At 47.7% G+C, this 17,245-nt stretch overlaps 1 protein-coding gene across 2 annotated transcripts in view; it reads right to left on the bottom strand.

The window, feature by feature from the left end:
* Positions 1 to 17,245, bottom strand: part of Abcc4 (ATP binding cassette subfamily C member 4) — a 229,251-nt gene that overhangs the window by 177,717 nt on the left and 34,289 nt on the right. For both annotated transcript variants that reach the window (XR_008216921.1, XM_052732478.1), the window contains exons 2-4: positions 12,980 to 13,090; positions 12,323 to 12,443; positions 1,591 to 1,815 (exon numbers count right to left, since the gene is read on the bottom strand). Coding sequence is in view for 1 of the 2 variants with exons in the window: in XM_052732478.1 (XP_052588438.1) it covers positions 1,591 to 1,815; positions 12,323 to 12,443; positions 12,980 to 13,090 (457 nt within the window). In the remaining variant the exon portion in view is untranslated. The remainder of the gene's footprint in view (positions 1 to 1,590; positions 1,816 to 12,322; positions 12,444 to 12,979; positions 13,091 to 17,245) is intronic.

Below are 17,245 nucleotides of genomic sequence, written 5' to 3'. Positions count from 1 at the left end.
AACTAAGCAGCATCTAGGAAGATTAAAATCTAGACAATTTATAGAGAAATTTCAATATTCTCCTGCGTAATAGAAGAGTATGCCACAGACATGATGATGATGATGATGATGATGAAGACGACGACGACGACCCCTTGATCAGACCCCACAGATATTACTACCATTTCCACATCACAGACAAAGAAATCACTGTATTTGCTAGAGTCTAAAATAGATCCTAAGAGGCCAGGCCTCCACAAACCACATAACTCCAAGATCAATAAAACTGCTCAAAGGAAGACATGCGGGGGATACTTTGTATTTGCTGGAAAAAAAATCCACGGAAATTCTAATAAACCAAAAAAAAGGTAAATGACGGTGCAATTTCAATCATTTGATATTATCTCCAAATGGCAACTCAACCAAAACAAACAAACAAACAAGGAAAGTGGCTGGAGACACGGCTCGGTGAGTAAGAACACGTGCTGTTCCTGCAGAGGGTCTGGGCCTTTAGGCCTCAGGAACCATGCATATGGGTGTGTGTGTGTGTGTGTGTGTGTGTGTGTGTGTGTGTGTGTGTGTGTGTGTGTGTGGAGATGCATGCAGGGAAAACACATAAAATAAATCTTTTTTAAAAACAGGGGAGCAAGAGAGCACGGTAGATTGGTGCGTGGTGTTAAGAGAGTTCTCCAGACCCTGACACCCGCCCTTCTGGTGGCCGCTGCTTCCTAATGACACCCTTTATAACTGTTACAATCAGGGTAGACCAGGAATGATATGGCATTCCTCAACACAAAAAGCATCGAGCATATCACACCCGGTCCTTATCCGATTTCAGGAGAAGTAAGACAAAACACATTTTAAAAAATCAGAACAACCAGCAACATGGGAACTAAAGTTTTCTCCAAAATCACTTTTTTAAAGTTTAAAATAAATGTGTTATACCAAGACACACAACTAATGTGCCCTGTATTTAGTACTGGTCTGACTTCTCTTTTCCTTTACCTTGACAAAACGAGACTGTAACTAAACAGCTGGTGTAACAGATCACTTCCTCTCTCAGAGACTCTTTCTCCGAGGTTTAATGCTGAAAACCCCGATTCCCTGACACCTCTGATGTCAGTGAAGATGTCAGTGAAAAAACAACAACAAAAAAGATTTCATAAATACAGCTGTGAGACTTAGCTATGAAAACACTGAAAATCAATTCTGCGTTTATTTTTTACCTGGAGTCACTATAAATCCAACAGCTTGCCCGGTATTCTAAGTGGCCACCACCTGATAGCAAGAGGAAACTTCCATGCTCTATCGGGAAAGTTTGCAGAATAAATAATAATAATAATAATAATAATAACTTGTATAGCCCAATCCAAACAGCAACCTTCTCTAGTGCGGCTTAAATCATTTGTTTTTATGACCAGGTCTAGTCAGATAGTCTGAGAGGGCCTTGAACTTGTGACCTTCCCGCGTGGGCTTCCTTGGCACCGAGAGTACAGGCATGTGGCACAACACCCAGTTTATTTACATAATTCTAGTGTACAGGACACTTTCCCAAAATGCTGTCTGAGGCTTCAGGCGAAGCCCATGTTTCGGGAAGCCAGTTTCACTTACCTTCCGGTAAATCATGTGGCACATGGCTACTCTCAGCTTCATCCCGGCACACTGCACGTGGTAGAAGTACAAGTGATGCAATATGGCCAGGAAGAGCGTGCACACCGACAGCAAGGCGGCGTAGCCATAAGCTGTGTGCAGAGCCACTGAGTCGTCGGGGTCATACTTCTCAAAATACTCAATAATCTTCCCCAAAAATATGGGCTGAACTACTCTGGTGCTTTCCTGAAAGAAAAGAAAAAAAGCATTCATTAGAAGTATAAACCACACCAACTTTTCTCCACACAAGCTTTACTTCTGTATGTCCCTCATCCCTGACCTGAGGGAAAGAAAACCCGCTTTCACCATTATTACAGTAAACACGTATTCTAACCTGAACTCAAAATCACAAGCTAAAGATAGTAACACATTAGTGCACTGTGACTGGTCCAGGTGGATGCTAGAATCAGCTTTAAAAAACATCTGGCAGGCTGCCACATAAATCCTGGCTGAAAATGAATAAGGAAAAGAAAATAATGGCCAAAGAGGAAAAGAGCTAGTAATTTGCTTCAATACAGACATGCCAGCTCTTGATCCACCCTGCTTCCCATGACCTCTCAACATCCCACCCAGCCTAACAGGAAGTGAAGGTATGGTCCATTCACAAGAGGCACACTCACGCCACCTCCTCCTCCTGTTCCAGCCTTATCAGCTAAGACATATGTGAAAACACAGGACAAAAAAAAGAATGCTCCAACCTTCCTAAGCTCAGGCTCTGCATGTCAGTGCATCCCAGACCTTCTGCTGGGCTTGTTGAAAAGGTCCCCAGGGAGACAGGTGTAATCTGTCTCTATCCCCTAGACACTGAGGTGTGCTCAGGGTTCCTGCTACCTTCACTGAGGCAGCCTAGAGTCAAAAATTAAACAGGACACAAATGGTAGGCTAAAAACTAAGAGCATGAGTGGCTTTCAACCACTTAGAGCACTCGGCACTGATTATAAACCAAGATTAATAACCATCCATGCTCTAAGACAAAAATCAAAATTCTGTACCAATGAGGTGAAAGGCTCTGGAGAAAGTCATTTCTGTCCAGCGTGGAAGAACTTGAACCCTCAGTACACAAGGTAGTTTCCTGACTCATGGGCCACTAACTCCCCTTAGCCCACTTCCTCCTGCAAATCTTCACAGACCGCTCCCCATGAAAGAAAACGAAAGACTCACTGCAAATCAAAGTCACCAAAAGTAAACACATAGACCCATGCCACTTCCTCCTCCTCAAGGACGAAGAGACAGGGTGGAAATCTTACTTTGAACAGCTTTCCTTTCAAACAACAGAGACACACAGCCACCCATGTGAAGTGAGGACTCTAACCCATACACAACGGGGGAAAAAGGGAGAGTAACAGAAACAGAAAGCTAAAACGTCTCCCCAACCAACTGGTCCCCACCGACTGCATTTACAGGAGACGCCTCCGTCCCTCAAATGAGCCATGACACCAAATCTCACGCTCTGAACACACACACACACACACACACACACACACACACACACACACACACACAACCATAGTGCCTTCCACAAGGTCATGGCGTTCTGTACGTTACACAGAAGGACGCGCTACCCAATAAAAGCATTACAATCAAGGTCATCAGACTCCAGGGACTCCGAGGCTCCTTGTCTCTTCCATCCCCAAACACATCTTTCAAGAAGCTCAGAGAATTAATTCAAGAGCACCTGACACCATGATCACAATGGCTGTGTAGCATTTCCTAAGTTGAAACCTAGGGGCTTACCCTGAGAATCGAGGAGGCCATGCTGTTCATATGGAGAACCCAGGCCTAGGATAAGCCAGGACAGCTGGGTCAACAGCACACTAACCTGGGCCCTCCATCAGGAGCCCAGGGGGGAAAACTCTACCATCCCTGACACTCTGAGTGAAGTCACGGAGTTATTGTCGCCTCCTCCCAATTCTCCTGACAGGCTGTGGCTCACAGAGAGTGAGCGTGACAGAGAAAACAATGAAAGATTTGGCAAACACAACGGAAGAGGTAACCAAGGAAAGGCAGGGCTCCACTGCCGAAGTGTGTGTGTGTTCCAGCTGGGCCTTACATCCAGCAATCCCTTTAAGTACGTGGCTCTTAATGAGTCACAGAGTTTGTGGTCAATACTTCCCTCCTCCCATGAACCTGCCCTCCTTAGCCCAACCCTCACCTAGGAAGAAACAACGACTACAAAAATACTTGCCAAATTGTTAGCTGAACAGAATTAAGCTTTCTGGGAACCGGGGAGGGAAAGGTGAAAATGTAGCCGGGTGTATATTGACAACACACCTACCATCCCAGAATTCAGAGGAAGGGGAAGAAGAGTTTAGAGCTGGCCTGAACTGCACAGAAGATCCTGTCTCAAAAAAAAAGTCCTACCTTCTTCTTCCATCCATCCTGTGCCCTACCAAAGAAGCTCCCTGCCTCTGTTCCCTCCAAAATTCTCAACCCAAATCTCATGGACTATTAGAGTGCAAGACGCCCCCTCAAGGCCCCAACACCCCAAGTTCTGCCAGATGGCATCCAACCTTTTGGCTTGGTCCAGACTGCCATTTACAAAGTTCAGTTAGAGTTTCTCAGTCCTCCCACCCCCAGAAAAAAGAAAAAAAAAATCACACATACAAAAATCGAATGTTTAAATAAGTTTACAATCCTGTGTTGGGGCTCAAGCACGGCTGTGAGTCGTAGTGGTATTAGGCCCGAAGCTGGACACCCCTGTGCCCGAGCCTCTGAGCCGTGGAAGGCAGCTGTTTCTCCGTGGAGATTTGGTACTGGGTCTCCACAATTCTGGCACTTGGGCACACCACTTTGCTTTGGAGAGTCACTTACTACAGAGCTTAATGGGACATTATCCCCACTGGGCCTGGGGCCTCTTTCATGCTCCCTTAGGACCTGAGACACTTCCTGTCGGATTTTGCAGTCCCTGATCTGAGTGATGGAGACAAAACATAGAAATCTGAGAAAGAAAACCATGCTGGAGTGAAACCCACAAGCAGCCTTGGATGAGCTGTGGGGAAAGCAGCGGGCAGTGGACTTGAGAAGGGAGGAACAGGAGACAAGGGCTGAGTGGAGAGAGAGCAGAGACGATGAGGGACACAGCCGATCTGAGGACTGCATCACTACCCAGATCTCGGAGATGCATGGATTGGGATCTTCCACCCTGACTACACCCTGAGACCACAAGGGAAGTGCAAGCATTCATGGATGTGCATAATCCACTGATGCCCAGACCCAGACTGCACAGACGAAGTGTGTGGGGCCTGAGCTCCCCTAGCAAAGAGACTCCTGAAGGCAGAAACCAGTCCCACGTGAACATCACTACTGTTTGCCCTGACCCATCCCTGTGTCTGAGTCGTAGGGCGTGTTGGAGATGCTGTGTGGAAATTGCCAGACCTTGGCTTCGATCAGAAATGCTTCCATACAGCGTGCATCAGAACAAGAGTACACAAGAACCCAGAACCTAGACGTTTCAAGGCCACAAAACAAAAGCACTCCAGCTCAACACAGCAGGGAAAGTCAGTGTGTTCACCAAAGATGATTCATAACTGACTTTTAAAGTGACCTCCAGCCATCGAGACGGCTCACCCGGTAACAGTGTGGCCACGCAAGCATGCTGACCTGAGTGTGATCCTGGAACCCATGGTGGAAGGAGAGAACTGACTCCCCAAAACTGTTCTTTGACCTACACACACACACACACACACACACACACACACACACACACACACACACACACACACACTGATAAATACTTAAAAGGACTTAACTAAAATACAATCACCTCTTAAAGGAGTGTGGGTACACAGCCGAGAGGACAAGAGCAGCAGCCTTCTTTACAGATCATCTCTTTTCCAGGCCAACGAAAAGCTCATCAGCCCCGGTGGGGAATGTTAAAGGAGCACTCACAGCTTAAAAACTAATTTTAGAAGAAAAGAAGTTCTCTTGGTTTTTCCATGCATCCTACCCCAGAGCAGACGTAGCCACTGTGGGATGATTGCAGCAAACGAAGCAGGCAAGTAACCGCCACGTCACCATGTGGCAGACACCCCCTTAGCCACGAGCACCTCCTAACATGTGGCAGACACCCCCTTAGCCACGAGCACCTCCTGACATGTGGCAGACACCCCCTTAGCCACGAGCATCTCCTGACATGTGGCAGACACCCCCTTAGCCACGAGCACCTCCTAACATGTGGCAGACACCCCCTTAACCACGAGCATCACCTAACATGTGGCAGACACCCCCTTAGCCACGAGCATCTCCTAACCTGTGGCAGACACCCCCTTAGCCACGAGCACCTCCTAACATGTGGCAGACACCCCCTTAACCACGAGCATCTCCTACCACCACACCCAGAAAACAGCAAGCACAGATCTCTGGTAGTGACGGCACAGCACTGTGGATGGAGTCGTACTGCAGAGTGAGGAGGACTCGGGCACACTTCCTCCTCGACCGCCTGGTGCTGGAGACATGTTCAGTGTCTCAGGCGGGGAATGCCATCGGGCCAACCCAGACTGGGACCCTCTGCTGAACAAGCAGCTCAGTGTTTTCAACGACAAATGTAATGACAGTAAAGGGAGCTGCAGAGTGACGGACAGACAGACGACAGGGAGATTGACAAAATCCAAAGCCACTGATGTCAACGAGACGCACCTCAGTGGATGACCAGGAAAAACAGTGCTGCAGAACCGGACTGCCAGTGAAGAGCACAGACAGCCTTTGCAGAAGGCCTGAGTTCAAGCTCCGGCACCCAAGCGGGGAGACCCACAGCCACCTCTAACTCCTATGCCCCCCCTGATGTCTGTTGGCACTGTCCTCACGTGTACACACTCATACTCAGACATACACATTGCACATAATTACCAGAAATGACCTGTTGAATGAATGAATGAATGAATGAATGCCAGGTACACTGGTGCCTGTACTGAAAATCCCAACTACCTAAGATGCTGAGGCTGGGAGAACACTTGAGCCCAAAAGTCCTAGTGGGCAGGCAATATAGTACTCAAATCAATCCATAAAATGTAGGTAAAAAAAAAAAAAAAAACAGAAGAAGGAAATGAGACACGGTGAGGAGGTTAAGGCTTTACTAACGTGTCCATGGAACAACCATACCGTAACTCTACAGAGGAAACCCAACTCTCAAAGGTGCGAATCGAAGCATTCTTAGATTAATGATGTGATACGTGGGAACAGCTTCAAAATGGAGTGAGCAGGGCAGGGTTACGGATGACTCAAGTGTCGCCATGAGTTGATAAATCGCTGAAGTGTGGCTTAGAGGCAAATACGGGCTTCTGATTCTGGTCTATTTTTGCGTTTCTAGAATGTTCTTAAAACTCTATGAAAGAAAATGTCCCCCCAAACTTGGCCCTGGTGGCAAGCAGCTGGGCAAGAAGTACCACAGAGCGGGGACATACAAACTTTCTTCCTCCTCTTGTCCCTCCAAGGAGTCTGCACAGGGGAGTGGCGGGGGGGGGGGGGGGGAGCAACCTCTGAAAATCATACATTTTGCTTTAAAAGCCAGGTCTGCCGCTTACAAGTCCCACGTGTGTCGTGATTATAACCTCTTCTGAGCCTCCATCTACGGCTGAGGTAGCCTGCCCTATCTACCTCAGAAGCGTCCTGGAGATGACCACCCCACAGTGGGTGTGAGTTGTGGTCTCTTTCTTTAGCTCCCAGGGATCAGGGCTGAGTGTTAGAAGGAGAGTCAGGCACGCTCAAAATTCTGAGGTTCCATCCTCTGCACAAAACGTTAAAAATTTAAGTTAAATTAAAAGGCATGAGCAAACACAATGATTAGTGGCTAAGACATCAGCTTTCACAAAACGGGCCTTTGAAACCCCACTGCTTCCAGAGGACCACTGCAGAATAAGAGTCTTGACCAGAGTTCTTTAGGAAAGCCGAGCTTCCCTGGAAGTCGCATGAAGAACCCCATTTGAAGACAGTGTTTTAGTTGCTGATCTTCCTTTCCTACCATTACGAATACAATCCTTTTCCAGAGAAGCAACTGATCCTCTGACTTTTTAAAGAAAACAGTTAAAAGCGTTTTCCTTTGTCTCTCACTGAGGGTAACCCTGTCAACATTGATAAGCTAATGCAGACTGCCCAGGAACCCACAGGACACACAGCCGACCACACCTGCTTTATTCAAGGCTTGCTCCTCCTGTCCCTGCCTGGGGCATCTCCCCCATCTGCTCCTGGGCCTCCCAAAATGAGCTGAAGGTGAGGAGCACTTAGAAGAGAGCTGGGAAATGCAAAGGGCCAGGGCACCTCCCAGGGATCAGCCCTGAGTAAAGGCACAGGTGTCACCATGGAACTGACTGCTGACCTCTGTCTGACCTGGGGTTACCTCAGTCGGCAGCCTCCCGTAGCCCCTCCAGCTTCCACCTGTACCACAGACAAGCAAAAGCCTTGACCATGTTCACAACAGTCCCCATCACCATCTCCAGAGGACCCAATGCCCTCTTCTGGCCTCTGTGGGCACTACATGCATGTGGTGCAAATAAATGGGTGCACACACACACACACTCACACAGAAAAAAATAAAAGTAAACCTTAGAAAGAAAAAAGTCTTGGCCAAAGGCCAAGTCAGCAGGTGAGGCTGGCACACTATAGTGGCCCTTCTTGCCAAAGGTCAAGAGAACAAGACTTAGCCGACCCCTGCCCGGCCTTGCCTATGGCAGGCAGCACATGTCAGAGAGAGCACTGAGGATCCCTTGATGTTCCCAGCTTCAGTCTCCCACAGACAAGAAACCTCACACCTCAAAACCCAGGCTTGGAACAGTACGAGGGGGCAGCCTGTGCAGATCCCCCCAAAACGTTCTTTACTGTGAAGGCTCCGGATGGGTGGAAACTCCTTTCTATCCCCATGGCATTTCCCTAGAGGTGCACACAGGGAACAGGAACCCATTTTCTGCTCTGAGCTGGCTTTCACTGGTCTGCAGGAGTGTGTTTTCACAGTCGCTCTCACACTTGTTTCTCCAAACTTTACAATCAATCCTCAGTCCTCACAAGACAAGGTGGAGCAGTACTTAGAAATCATAACGTAAGGCTCTTCCTGCAACTAGCATCATGCTGCCTCTCCCCTGGTGACGCCCCCATTAACAGTCAGGGGAGGCCCTGCTGGTGTGGGTGGGTCCACGTGCTTTTGAGTCACCAAAGAAATACATCTGTTTTGGTTTATATGAGCAAGAATTGTTGAGACCAAGGTTGGATAAAGCACAGGGACAAATAGCCAAATGAATGGAAACACATGAACTATAAATCAATGGCTGAGGGGTCACCAACTGAATCAGGCCCTCTGAATGGGTGAGACAGTTGATTGGCTTGATCTGTTTGGGAGGCATCCAGGCAGTGGGACCGGGTCCTGTGCTCATTGCATGAGTTGGCTGTTTGAAACCTGGGGCCTATGCAGGATCGCTTGGCTCGGCCTGGGAGGAGGGGACTGGACCTACCTGGACTGAGTCTACCAAGTTGATCTCAGTCCGCAGGGAAGGCTTTGCCCTGGAGGAGGTGGGAATGGGAGGTGGGCTGGGGGGAAGGTGAGGGGGGCGGGAGGGGGGAGAACAAGGGAATTTGTGGCTGATATGTAGAACTGAATTGTATTGCAAAATAAAAATTAAAAAAATTAAATAAAAAAAATACAATACCAAAAAAAAGAAACTAACTACATCTAAGCTAATTAAAATAAAAAAAATTTAAAAAAAAAGAAATACATCTGTTTTGTACAAAATGCCACACCGAGTTCATCCTTCTACTATATGAAACTCAGAGACCAATGACCAACACAGAGCAGAGATCACAAAGTGAAAAATCCATTCATAAAATCAACTATTAAACGAGCGCTCATCCCATCTAGCTTAGGAGCTAGCCGCAAGGATGGAAACCTGCAATGGTTAACAGTAACTGTCAACCCTACAGGACACAGAATTACCCAGGAGATAAACTTCTCGGCATGCTTGTGAGGGATTTCTAGCCTTGATCAAGTGCGCTGGGAAGACCCGCCCTGGACGTGGGTGACAACAATCCATGGACTAGGGTCCTGGGCTGAGTAAGGAGAAGGGCGGACCGCTGGCACTCATCTCTCTGCTTCCTGAATGGATGCAGTGTGGCCGACCACCCCCTGTTCCGGCCCACACGCTCTCCCACCGTGATGGGCTGTGTGCTCCCTCAAACTGCAAGCCACAGCAAGCACTCCCTCTTGTCAGGTACTAGATCACGGCCATGAGTAAAGGAACGCATATAAAATCATAAACATCATTTGAAGGTTATTTCTTCTTGGTGTTTGAGACCAGGTTTCACTAGCCCCGGCTGACCTGAACACTCCCTCTCCTTGTTCAAGCTCCCACCTATTTGAGTAACAGGCATGTGCCACCACACCCACCGGGACAGGAATTTTGAAACGTAGTGGGATCCTTACTCGCTTCCCCATAAGAAATTATTTCTGGCCGGGCGGTGGTGGCGCACGCCTTTAATCCCAGCACTCGGGAGGCAGAGCCAGGCGGATCTCTGTGAGTTCGAGGCCAGCCTGGTCTACAGAGTGAGATCCAGGAAAGGCGCAAAGCTACACAGAGAAACCCTGTCTCGAAAAACCAAAAAAAAAAAAAAAAAAAGAAATTATTTCTGACTTTTTCATCAGCATCAATGAGCCAGTCTGTGAAACAAAAGTATTTGTATTGGAATGCATGCTTCTTTTGGCTGAGGGGGGGGTGGGGGGATAAATCCCGAAAGTTTTCCTAGCCGAACACAAATGACGCGTAGCTCCCCAGATTTCACTGCATTAGAAGGTCTGCTAGTGATCATAGCAGAGATACAAAATCAATGTGAGCCTTCAACACTGGTCACTATGTCCATCAAGGGAATTGAGCAATCACATCCAGTATTAGATCATAAACCAACAAGACAGTGACCTAAACACAGTGCAGTGTAGGGGTTCGAACAGGGAAAGTGGTGCCTTAACAGAGGATCCAGAACGTGGGTGTGTAAGGCAGCCCAACCTCAGACACAGGACTCCAGGTACATCTGGACACACTGGGACACGCCGACCAGCCAGTGACAGCCACTTTCTAGTACTGCATGTGACTTTCTGGCCCCAGGAGATCCTGTAACTTATACCGCATCCTAACTGATACACTCATGTGCCACCCCTGCTCCAAGGCCATCTTGGCACCATCATCCCCCGGCTAAGGTCAACCAACAGTCACGTGGGATGCTAAGGACAAAGTTCATGACCTTTGACCAGCCCCAGCCTAGGTCTGGGCTCATCTCAGAGTGCCTGAAACAGAAACTCAACTTGGCCGTTTATGTTTTGGGGTGTTCCTGGGCACACATACTGACAACTCAGAACTTGGGGGCTTGCTGATAATAAGAATACCTCCCCCCTCACCAAAGTCCTAAAAGGAATAAAATTAACATCATGTCTAAAGGACTCATACATGGTTCCCGGTAGGCAGTATTGTTCAAGAACTTTCTTTTATTACTGAACTGCCAGCATCCAGGTCAGGAGGCTCATAAAGGCCTTGTAACTCCATCTCTAAGGGATCAGACCTCTTCTTCTGGCCTCGTCAGACATCCCAATACATGTGGCATAAATACACATATACATAAATAAAAATACAAATAATGTTTTTCTCTTAAACACACCACCAAAGGGACAAGCCACACAGCCAAATTTTCAGGATCCTCTGCAGCAAGCCACTGGCAAGCACAGGCACTGTCCCCTAACAAACGATGATCTACTGGACGACCCTGAAGGGTCTCACGGCTTTCCATCTTTGGTCAGTCAGTGAACACCACTTGTATCCACTCTGCAATCCCAGGCTACCAGAACTCAACTTAGACCAGCAATCTATTCCACAGCAAGGAGAGAAGCCCAGGGTGAACGGGTATAGCTCTCAGTGTCCAGCCACTGGGAATAGGGTGAGTAACTCCTGGGCTCCAGTGAGTCCTGGCCTCTGGGGCACCACAGCTAGCCCAGGCACATGGCACCAAGTCTTAGTTACCTGGGAGGGGAAAGTTGACAATACCTTCCCAGGAAAGCATTTATCGGATTTGGCATGGTGAAGTTAACAATTACTCGTTGGGCACTGGTTATTCTGGGCTCTGATCCAAATGCACTTCCTCCAAACCACAGGACATGTCTCCTCAGGAGTGATCAAAGATGACTCTGTGCATTTACCACACTGACTGAGTACCAGCATTCACAGTGTGCTATAGAACATTGCCAGCTTCCTATGACACCGGATTTTAGACATTTTTAAAAATTTATTTATTTTGTATGTATGTGTGTGTACCTAAGTGTAAAGGATGTGCACTGTATATATGCTGGAGCCCATGGAAGTGAGAAGATGGTGTAGGATCCCTTTGAACTGGACTTAGAAATGGTTGTGAGCTACCATGTGAGTGCTGGGAACTGAATCCCAGATCTCTGCAAGAGCAGTAAGTACTCTTCACTGCTGAGCCGTAGCACTGGATTTAATTACTTAGAAGAAACAGCAACGTCCATCAGCTTCAATCACTTAAGCATCACCCACTGCAAAGACACAGCTAATGAACTTCGTCATGCTTCTTCCCTGAGCTCATCACACTTTCAAGTTCATCTGGCCTCTTCTTCCTGCTGGTTCCCACTCATCTCAACAGTGATCAACAGTCAGCATGTCTCCTCCTCGTACACCCACCCAGAAACAGTTGCCAGGATATAACAAACATTTACCTCAATTAACGTAAAAATTCCCAAAAGCAGGTAAGATTTCCAGTAACACTTTATGATTGCCTTGGTTAAGGAAGGCTTCCGTGCATCCTTCTTGGCTCTCAAAACTTCTTTATCCCAATACCTACAAAGAGACAAGAGCTGAGTCAAAACAGCATGCAGGGCCACTGCATGAAGCAGGGAGGGGGCAGGACAGATGAGTGTTTATGACAGGGTTATTCTGAGGACTGCACAAACACTGGCTAATTGTCCCGAGGGACCCAGAAAGATGCGTGAGGCAGACTTTGCTGCACCAGAAAAAATTGGGCCTCAAGGGGGAACATCTCAGGGAACATGTTACTGCCGAGCTTTGCTGGATTACAGCAACCTTGGCGGCCAGAGAAGGCAGGCACCGCGCTGGGGAAACCTCCCCCAGGGACAGATCTCAGGCATGGAGGGCCTGTGGAGCAGGCTCCCCCCACGTCTACCAACACAGGTTTTCTTTCCCCAGATAACTAAGTCAGGCCAAGCCAGGACAACCTGAGGGGAAGTGCGCCATGTGGGGAGAATGGCACCCAGCAAGGCCTGCTGGGACCCAGGAAGGCCAAACCTCCTCCAAGCCATAAACCGCATACACGCTGGTTTCGCCTTCCCTACCTTCTCTCACTGCTTCGCGCTTACCCTTGCAGCTCCTCTCCAAGGTGCTTTGAGCGGTCTTCGGGAAGCACTGAGAACATGTCATCTTCCTCCAGTCTCCGCTTGTGGCCAGTTTTAAACAAGGGATTGAGCCAACTGTTGAAGATTGAAAGAGATGACACACTCAGAACTGTACATTTGTGTTTAAGTCGACTCCCACCTCTGTGCATTTTGTCAACCTCCAGATTTTAAAAGTTAAATCTGTACTTATTTGCAACACACACGCGCACACATACACACGCACACACGCGCACACATGCACACACACACGCGCGCGCGCACACACACGCACACACGCACGCACACACGCTTGCACCTCTAGTCCGACACACTGGGAGGCCCTGGAGGCAGTGACACCCCAGTCAGTAAGAGCACTCAGACACCCAGACAGCCAGATCTTTATTTCTTGATAGCATTCTCCCTTAGAAAGAACAATAGCTCCTTAAAAAAACGGCTGATTACAAGGACAGAAAAGGTAATAATAGACGGACTGTGAGCATCTTCTTGTACTGCAAAATAAGGAGACGCTCAAAGAATCATGAAGATAAGTCAAAGGACAGAAAAGCTAGACAGAGGGGTCCCACTGGACAAATCTGGGAGGGCTTGGGAATCCAAACCCGTAAGACTGGTAGTGAATTATAACCACCGAGCAACGAAAGAATCCAGGGTCCTTGCTCAGATGTAAGAGGGAAAGCTCTTGCACAGACAATACAATACAGTTAGAAAATTACCAGTGGAGACTGGGGGTGTAGTTCAGTAGTAGAACGCTTGCCTAGCACGCGCTGGGCCTAAATACAATCCTCAGAACACCCTCTTCCCCACAAAAGGAAAAGAAAATTACCAAGAGGCGCTACAAACTAATGCATGAAAACACAATGGGAAATGGGCTATCCTAGTTAGCTTTAACTGCCAGCTTGACACACCCTGTAGGGACTTTGAGAAGGGAGCCTCAGTTGAAGGATAGCCCAAAGCAGACTGGACTGTGAGCGTGTCTATGAGGGGACTATCTTGACTGATAATCCATGTAGGAGGGTCCAGCCCACCGTGAGAAGTGCCATTCCTTGAATGGGTGGTCAGGGCTGTATAAGAAGCTGGCTAAACACGAGCCTATGAGCAAAGCGCCAAGCTGCATTCCTCCACGGTTTCACCTTCACACTCCTCCTGAGTCCTGCCCTGACTTCCCTCAGCGATGGGCCATGGTGACCTGGAAGTGTAAGCCAAATAAACCCTTTCCTCCTCCAAGTTGTCTTTCCTTTTTTTCCCCAGAGCATTTTATCACAGCCACAGAAAGAAAACTAGAACACGGGGTATTAATATAACTTCTAATTATCTTTCTACAAAGTAATTTTTTTTAAGGAGAAGTAACTAAGCAGGACTCCCCCACCTCCAAAAAAACCTCATTTAAATATTTTTATTCTTTTTACTAATAAAATCAAAGTAGTATCTACCCAGTAAGAATCATTTAAATAATGATATGCAGAAATAACTCAAGGGTGCGAATAATTTTTTTTTTTTTTTTTTTTTTTTGGTTTTTTGGTTTTTTCGAGACAGGGTTTCTCTGTGTAGCTTTGCGCCTCTCCTGGAACTCACTTGGTAGCCCAGGCTGGCCTCGAACTCACAGAGATCCGCCTGGCTCTGCCTCCCGAGTGCTGGGATTAAAGGCGTGCGCCACCACCGCCCGGCAACGAATGATTTTTTTGATGGTGCAGGATAAAGACATTTCCAAGACCAGACAACAACAACCTCCTGAAGGAGAGAGCATGCTCCTCCTATTGATTGACTGATCACTCTAGAATAGCATAGGCAAAAAAGTTGGGGGGTAGGGGACACTCCAAGAATGTCGTTGACTCTACAGGTCTTCAGGGATGCAATCATAGAGACTGAGCACTAAGCTTTGCCAACTGGGGTCACTTGGTTCCTCCAAGGAATCTCACTCTAGAACCTAGGAGATAAGAGTCTTGTCCAGCCCCAGTACTGGGGACTCAGCCCCCTCCCCTGGCCTCTGTCAGGACCCTCTACTTCTAGGAGCTCAGTTCCTCCATGACCTATCATTATACCTCTAGGTCTCAATCATCTTCCCCTAACATATATACCACTCAGTGAGATTCACCACTAACAGATGTAGAAACCTGCTTGGTTCCTTATTCTAGTTATTCTAAACTCGGCTCCTGGCACTAGAGCTGGATGGTGGCAGCGCCCTGAGAAGCACTCTCTAGTGAGAAGTCTGAAACCCTCCAGCCTTAGAGTCTAGACATGGCTGCTTTCTGGCTGTATGACTGCTAGCCAGCCTGTGCTCTCGGGCTCTCCCCTCTCTCTGTCTCTCCTCTCTCCTCCCCTCCTTCCCCCTCAGTCTTGGACAAATGAAAGGACCCCTGGAGATGCTCAGCTGATCCACTGGGGTGTGGGGTGGCTATGAACAATACAAAGTTCCAAAAGACAAATGTCTGCCACTATTGTGATCTACCCATGCATCTGAGGGAGCTAGGCACAGTAGCTTCCACATCACGATTGTTTCAGTCCTCCATGCACCCCCCCCACCCCCCCACCCACAGGAACAATCTGCCAGCTTTGTGGGTAAGTTTCAGGAGGCGGAGGATATATGTACCTGCCCCTCTTGGGCAATTAAATGTGGGTCCTTCTAGAAAGCTTTGATAAATGAAATTATTGAATCAAGAAAACATCTTTCATCTTGGCTCTCTGGCCACGTGGCCTCTTCAGTGGGCCCGTTTTAGAGGGGACTGTGTACTCTGGGAAGCCCTCCCCTTGAGAAGCCGCTGCTCAGGGTTTCTGTAGTAATGAGTAAGTACTGAGCAGCTCCAGGGTGCAAGGTGTGAGGTCAACTTCCACACAACTGGCTCAGGACACTCCAAAGGCACAGACCTTTGATTGGGAGCTATGACAGCTCCCCAAGACTGTGGCATACACTCCAAGGGCTCCCGGAGATAAACCTGGGGTTCTGGAAGGCTCCAATGCCCTGCCTTGTCCACCCCAGGGATCCTGAATGACACACTGAGAAGGAGAACCAATCAGCTCACCTCTTTCTCACCACCCTCCCCAATTAGTTTTCAGAACACTTGTCACTTTGCCTGCCCTGGCTGGATGTAGGTGGGCTTCCTAGACATGTCTGAAACGCCGCCCACACGCCTGACCCCTTCCTTCCAGGAGAACATCCGGTATTTTCCTGTCAGTACTTCTAAGTGGAATTCATTAGCATTTTTTCAGGCTTAAAAAGACTTGTCATGGTTTGTGGTGGGGTTTGTTTTATTTTGTTTCGAATCAGCAGGTAAAAGAAGACGGGAGAAGAAGCGGAATAGTTAAGAAAGGGTCGAGGGGTATAGAAAAGTGGGCAAATAACTGCTCAGCGTGTACAGGCCCCGAGTTCAAACCCAGAACAGCCCCTCAAAGAGAACAAGGAAAGAAGTAGGAAAGTAGCGTAGACAAGAGTGTTTGATGAGACCGAGCAGTGAACCGCACTTGTATCATAGGTAGGAACAGTATAAAGAGGGATGTTGAGTTGATGTGGGGTGTCCTTCTGTACGCTGCAAATACATGTTGCTTTTATTGGTTGATGAATAAAGCTGCTTTGGCCTATGGCAAGGCAGAATATAGCTGGGTGGGAAAGCCAAACTGAATACAGGGAGAAAGAAGGGTGGAGTCAAGAAGACAGGAGCCAGCTGCCCAAGAAGCAAGATGCCAGCAGATTGGTAATGCTAGGACCACGTGGCAATACACAGATTAACAGAAATGGGTTAAGTTATAAGAGCTAGTTAGTAATAAGCCTGAGCTACCAGCCAAACATTTACAATTAATAGAAGCCTCTGAGTGATTATTTGGAAACAGATGTAGGATGGGGTGAGACAGAGAAAAGCCTCTATTTGCAGGATGTACTGTTAAATTAAGAAACATGAACTCAAAAGACTCAAAGTTTCATTTAGAAGATGCCACAAATTGATTCTCCCAGGCTCTCGCACTCCCCAAATCTCAAAAACCCAGGCTGAGACACATGGTTAAATTTGCTGTCAGGCAAGCACACTGTGATATGAAACTCTCTTGGATCATCTGTGTAATAAATGTCACATGTCACATAATGACATTTTGATAAACGATAACCCATTCTACTATGGTAATCCCTAAGACACTATTAGGCCAAGTGACATGGCTAGCCATCTTAACTTGTGTAAGCACACACAAGGTTAGCAGAGTGACAAAACCGCTTGGTGACAGTTTCTCAGAACACGCCTGTGTGGTTAA

Source organism: Peromyscus californicus, unplaced genomic scaffold (assembly GCF_007827085.1).
Source record: "Peromyscus californicus insignis strain IS unplaced genomic scaffold, ASM782708v3 Scaffold_12__1_contigs__length_115047231, whole genome shotgun sequence".
In the NCBI taxonomy this organism is placed as follows: domain Eukaryota; kingdom Metazoa; phylum Chordata; class Mammalia; order Rodentia; family Cricetidae; genus Peromyscus; species Peromyscus californicus.
Note: the sequence above shows the minus strand (reverse complement) of the source record. Positions and strands in the feature narration are given on the sequence as shown.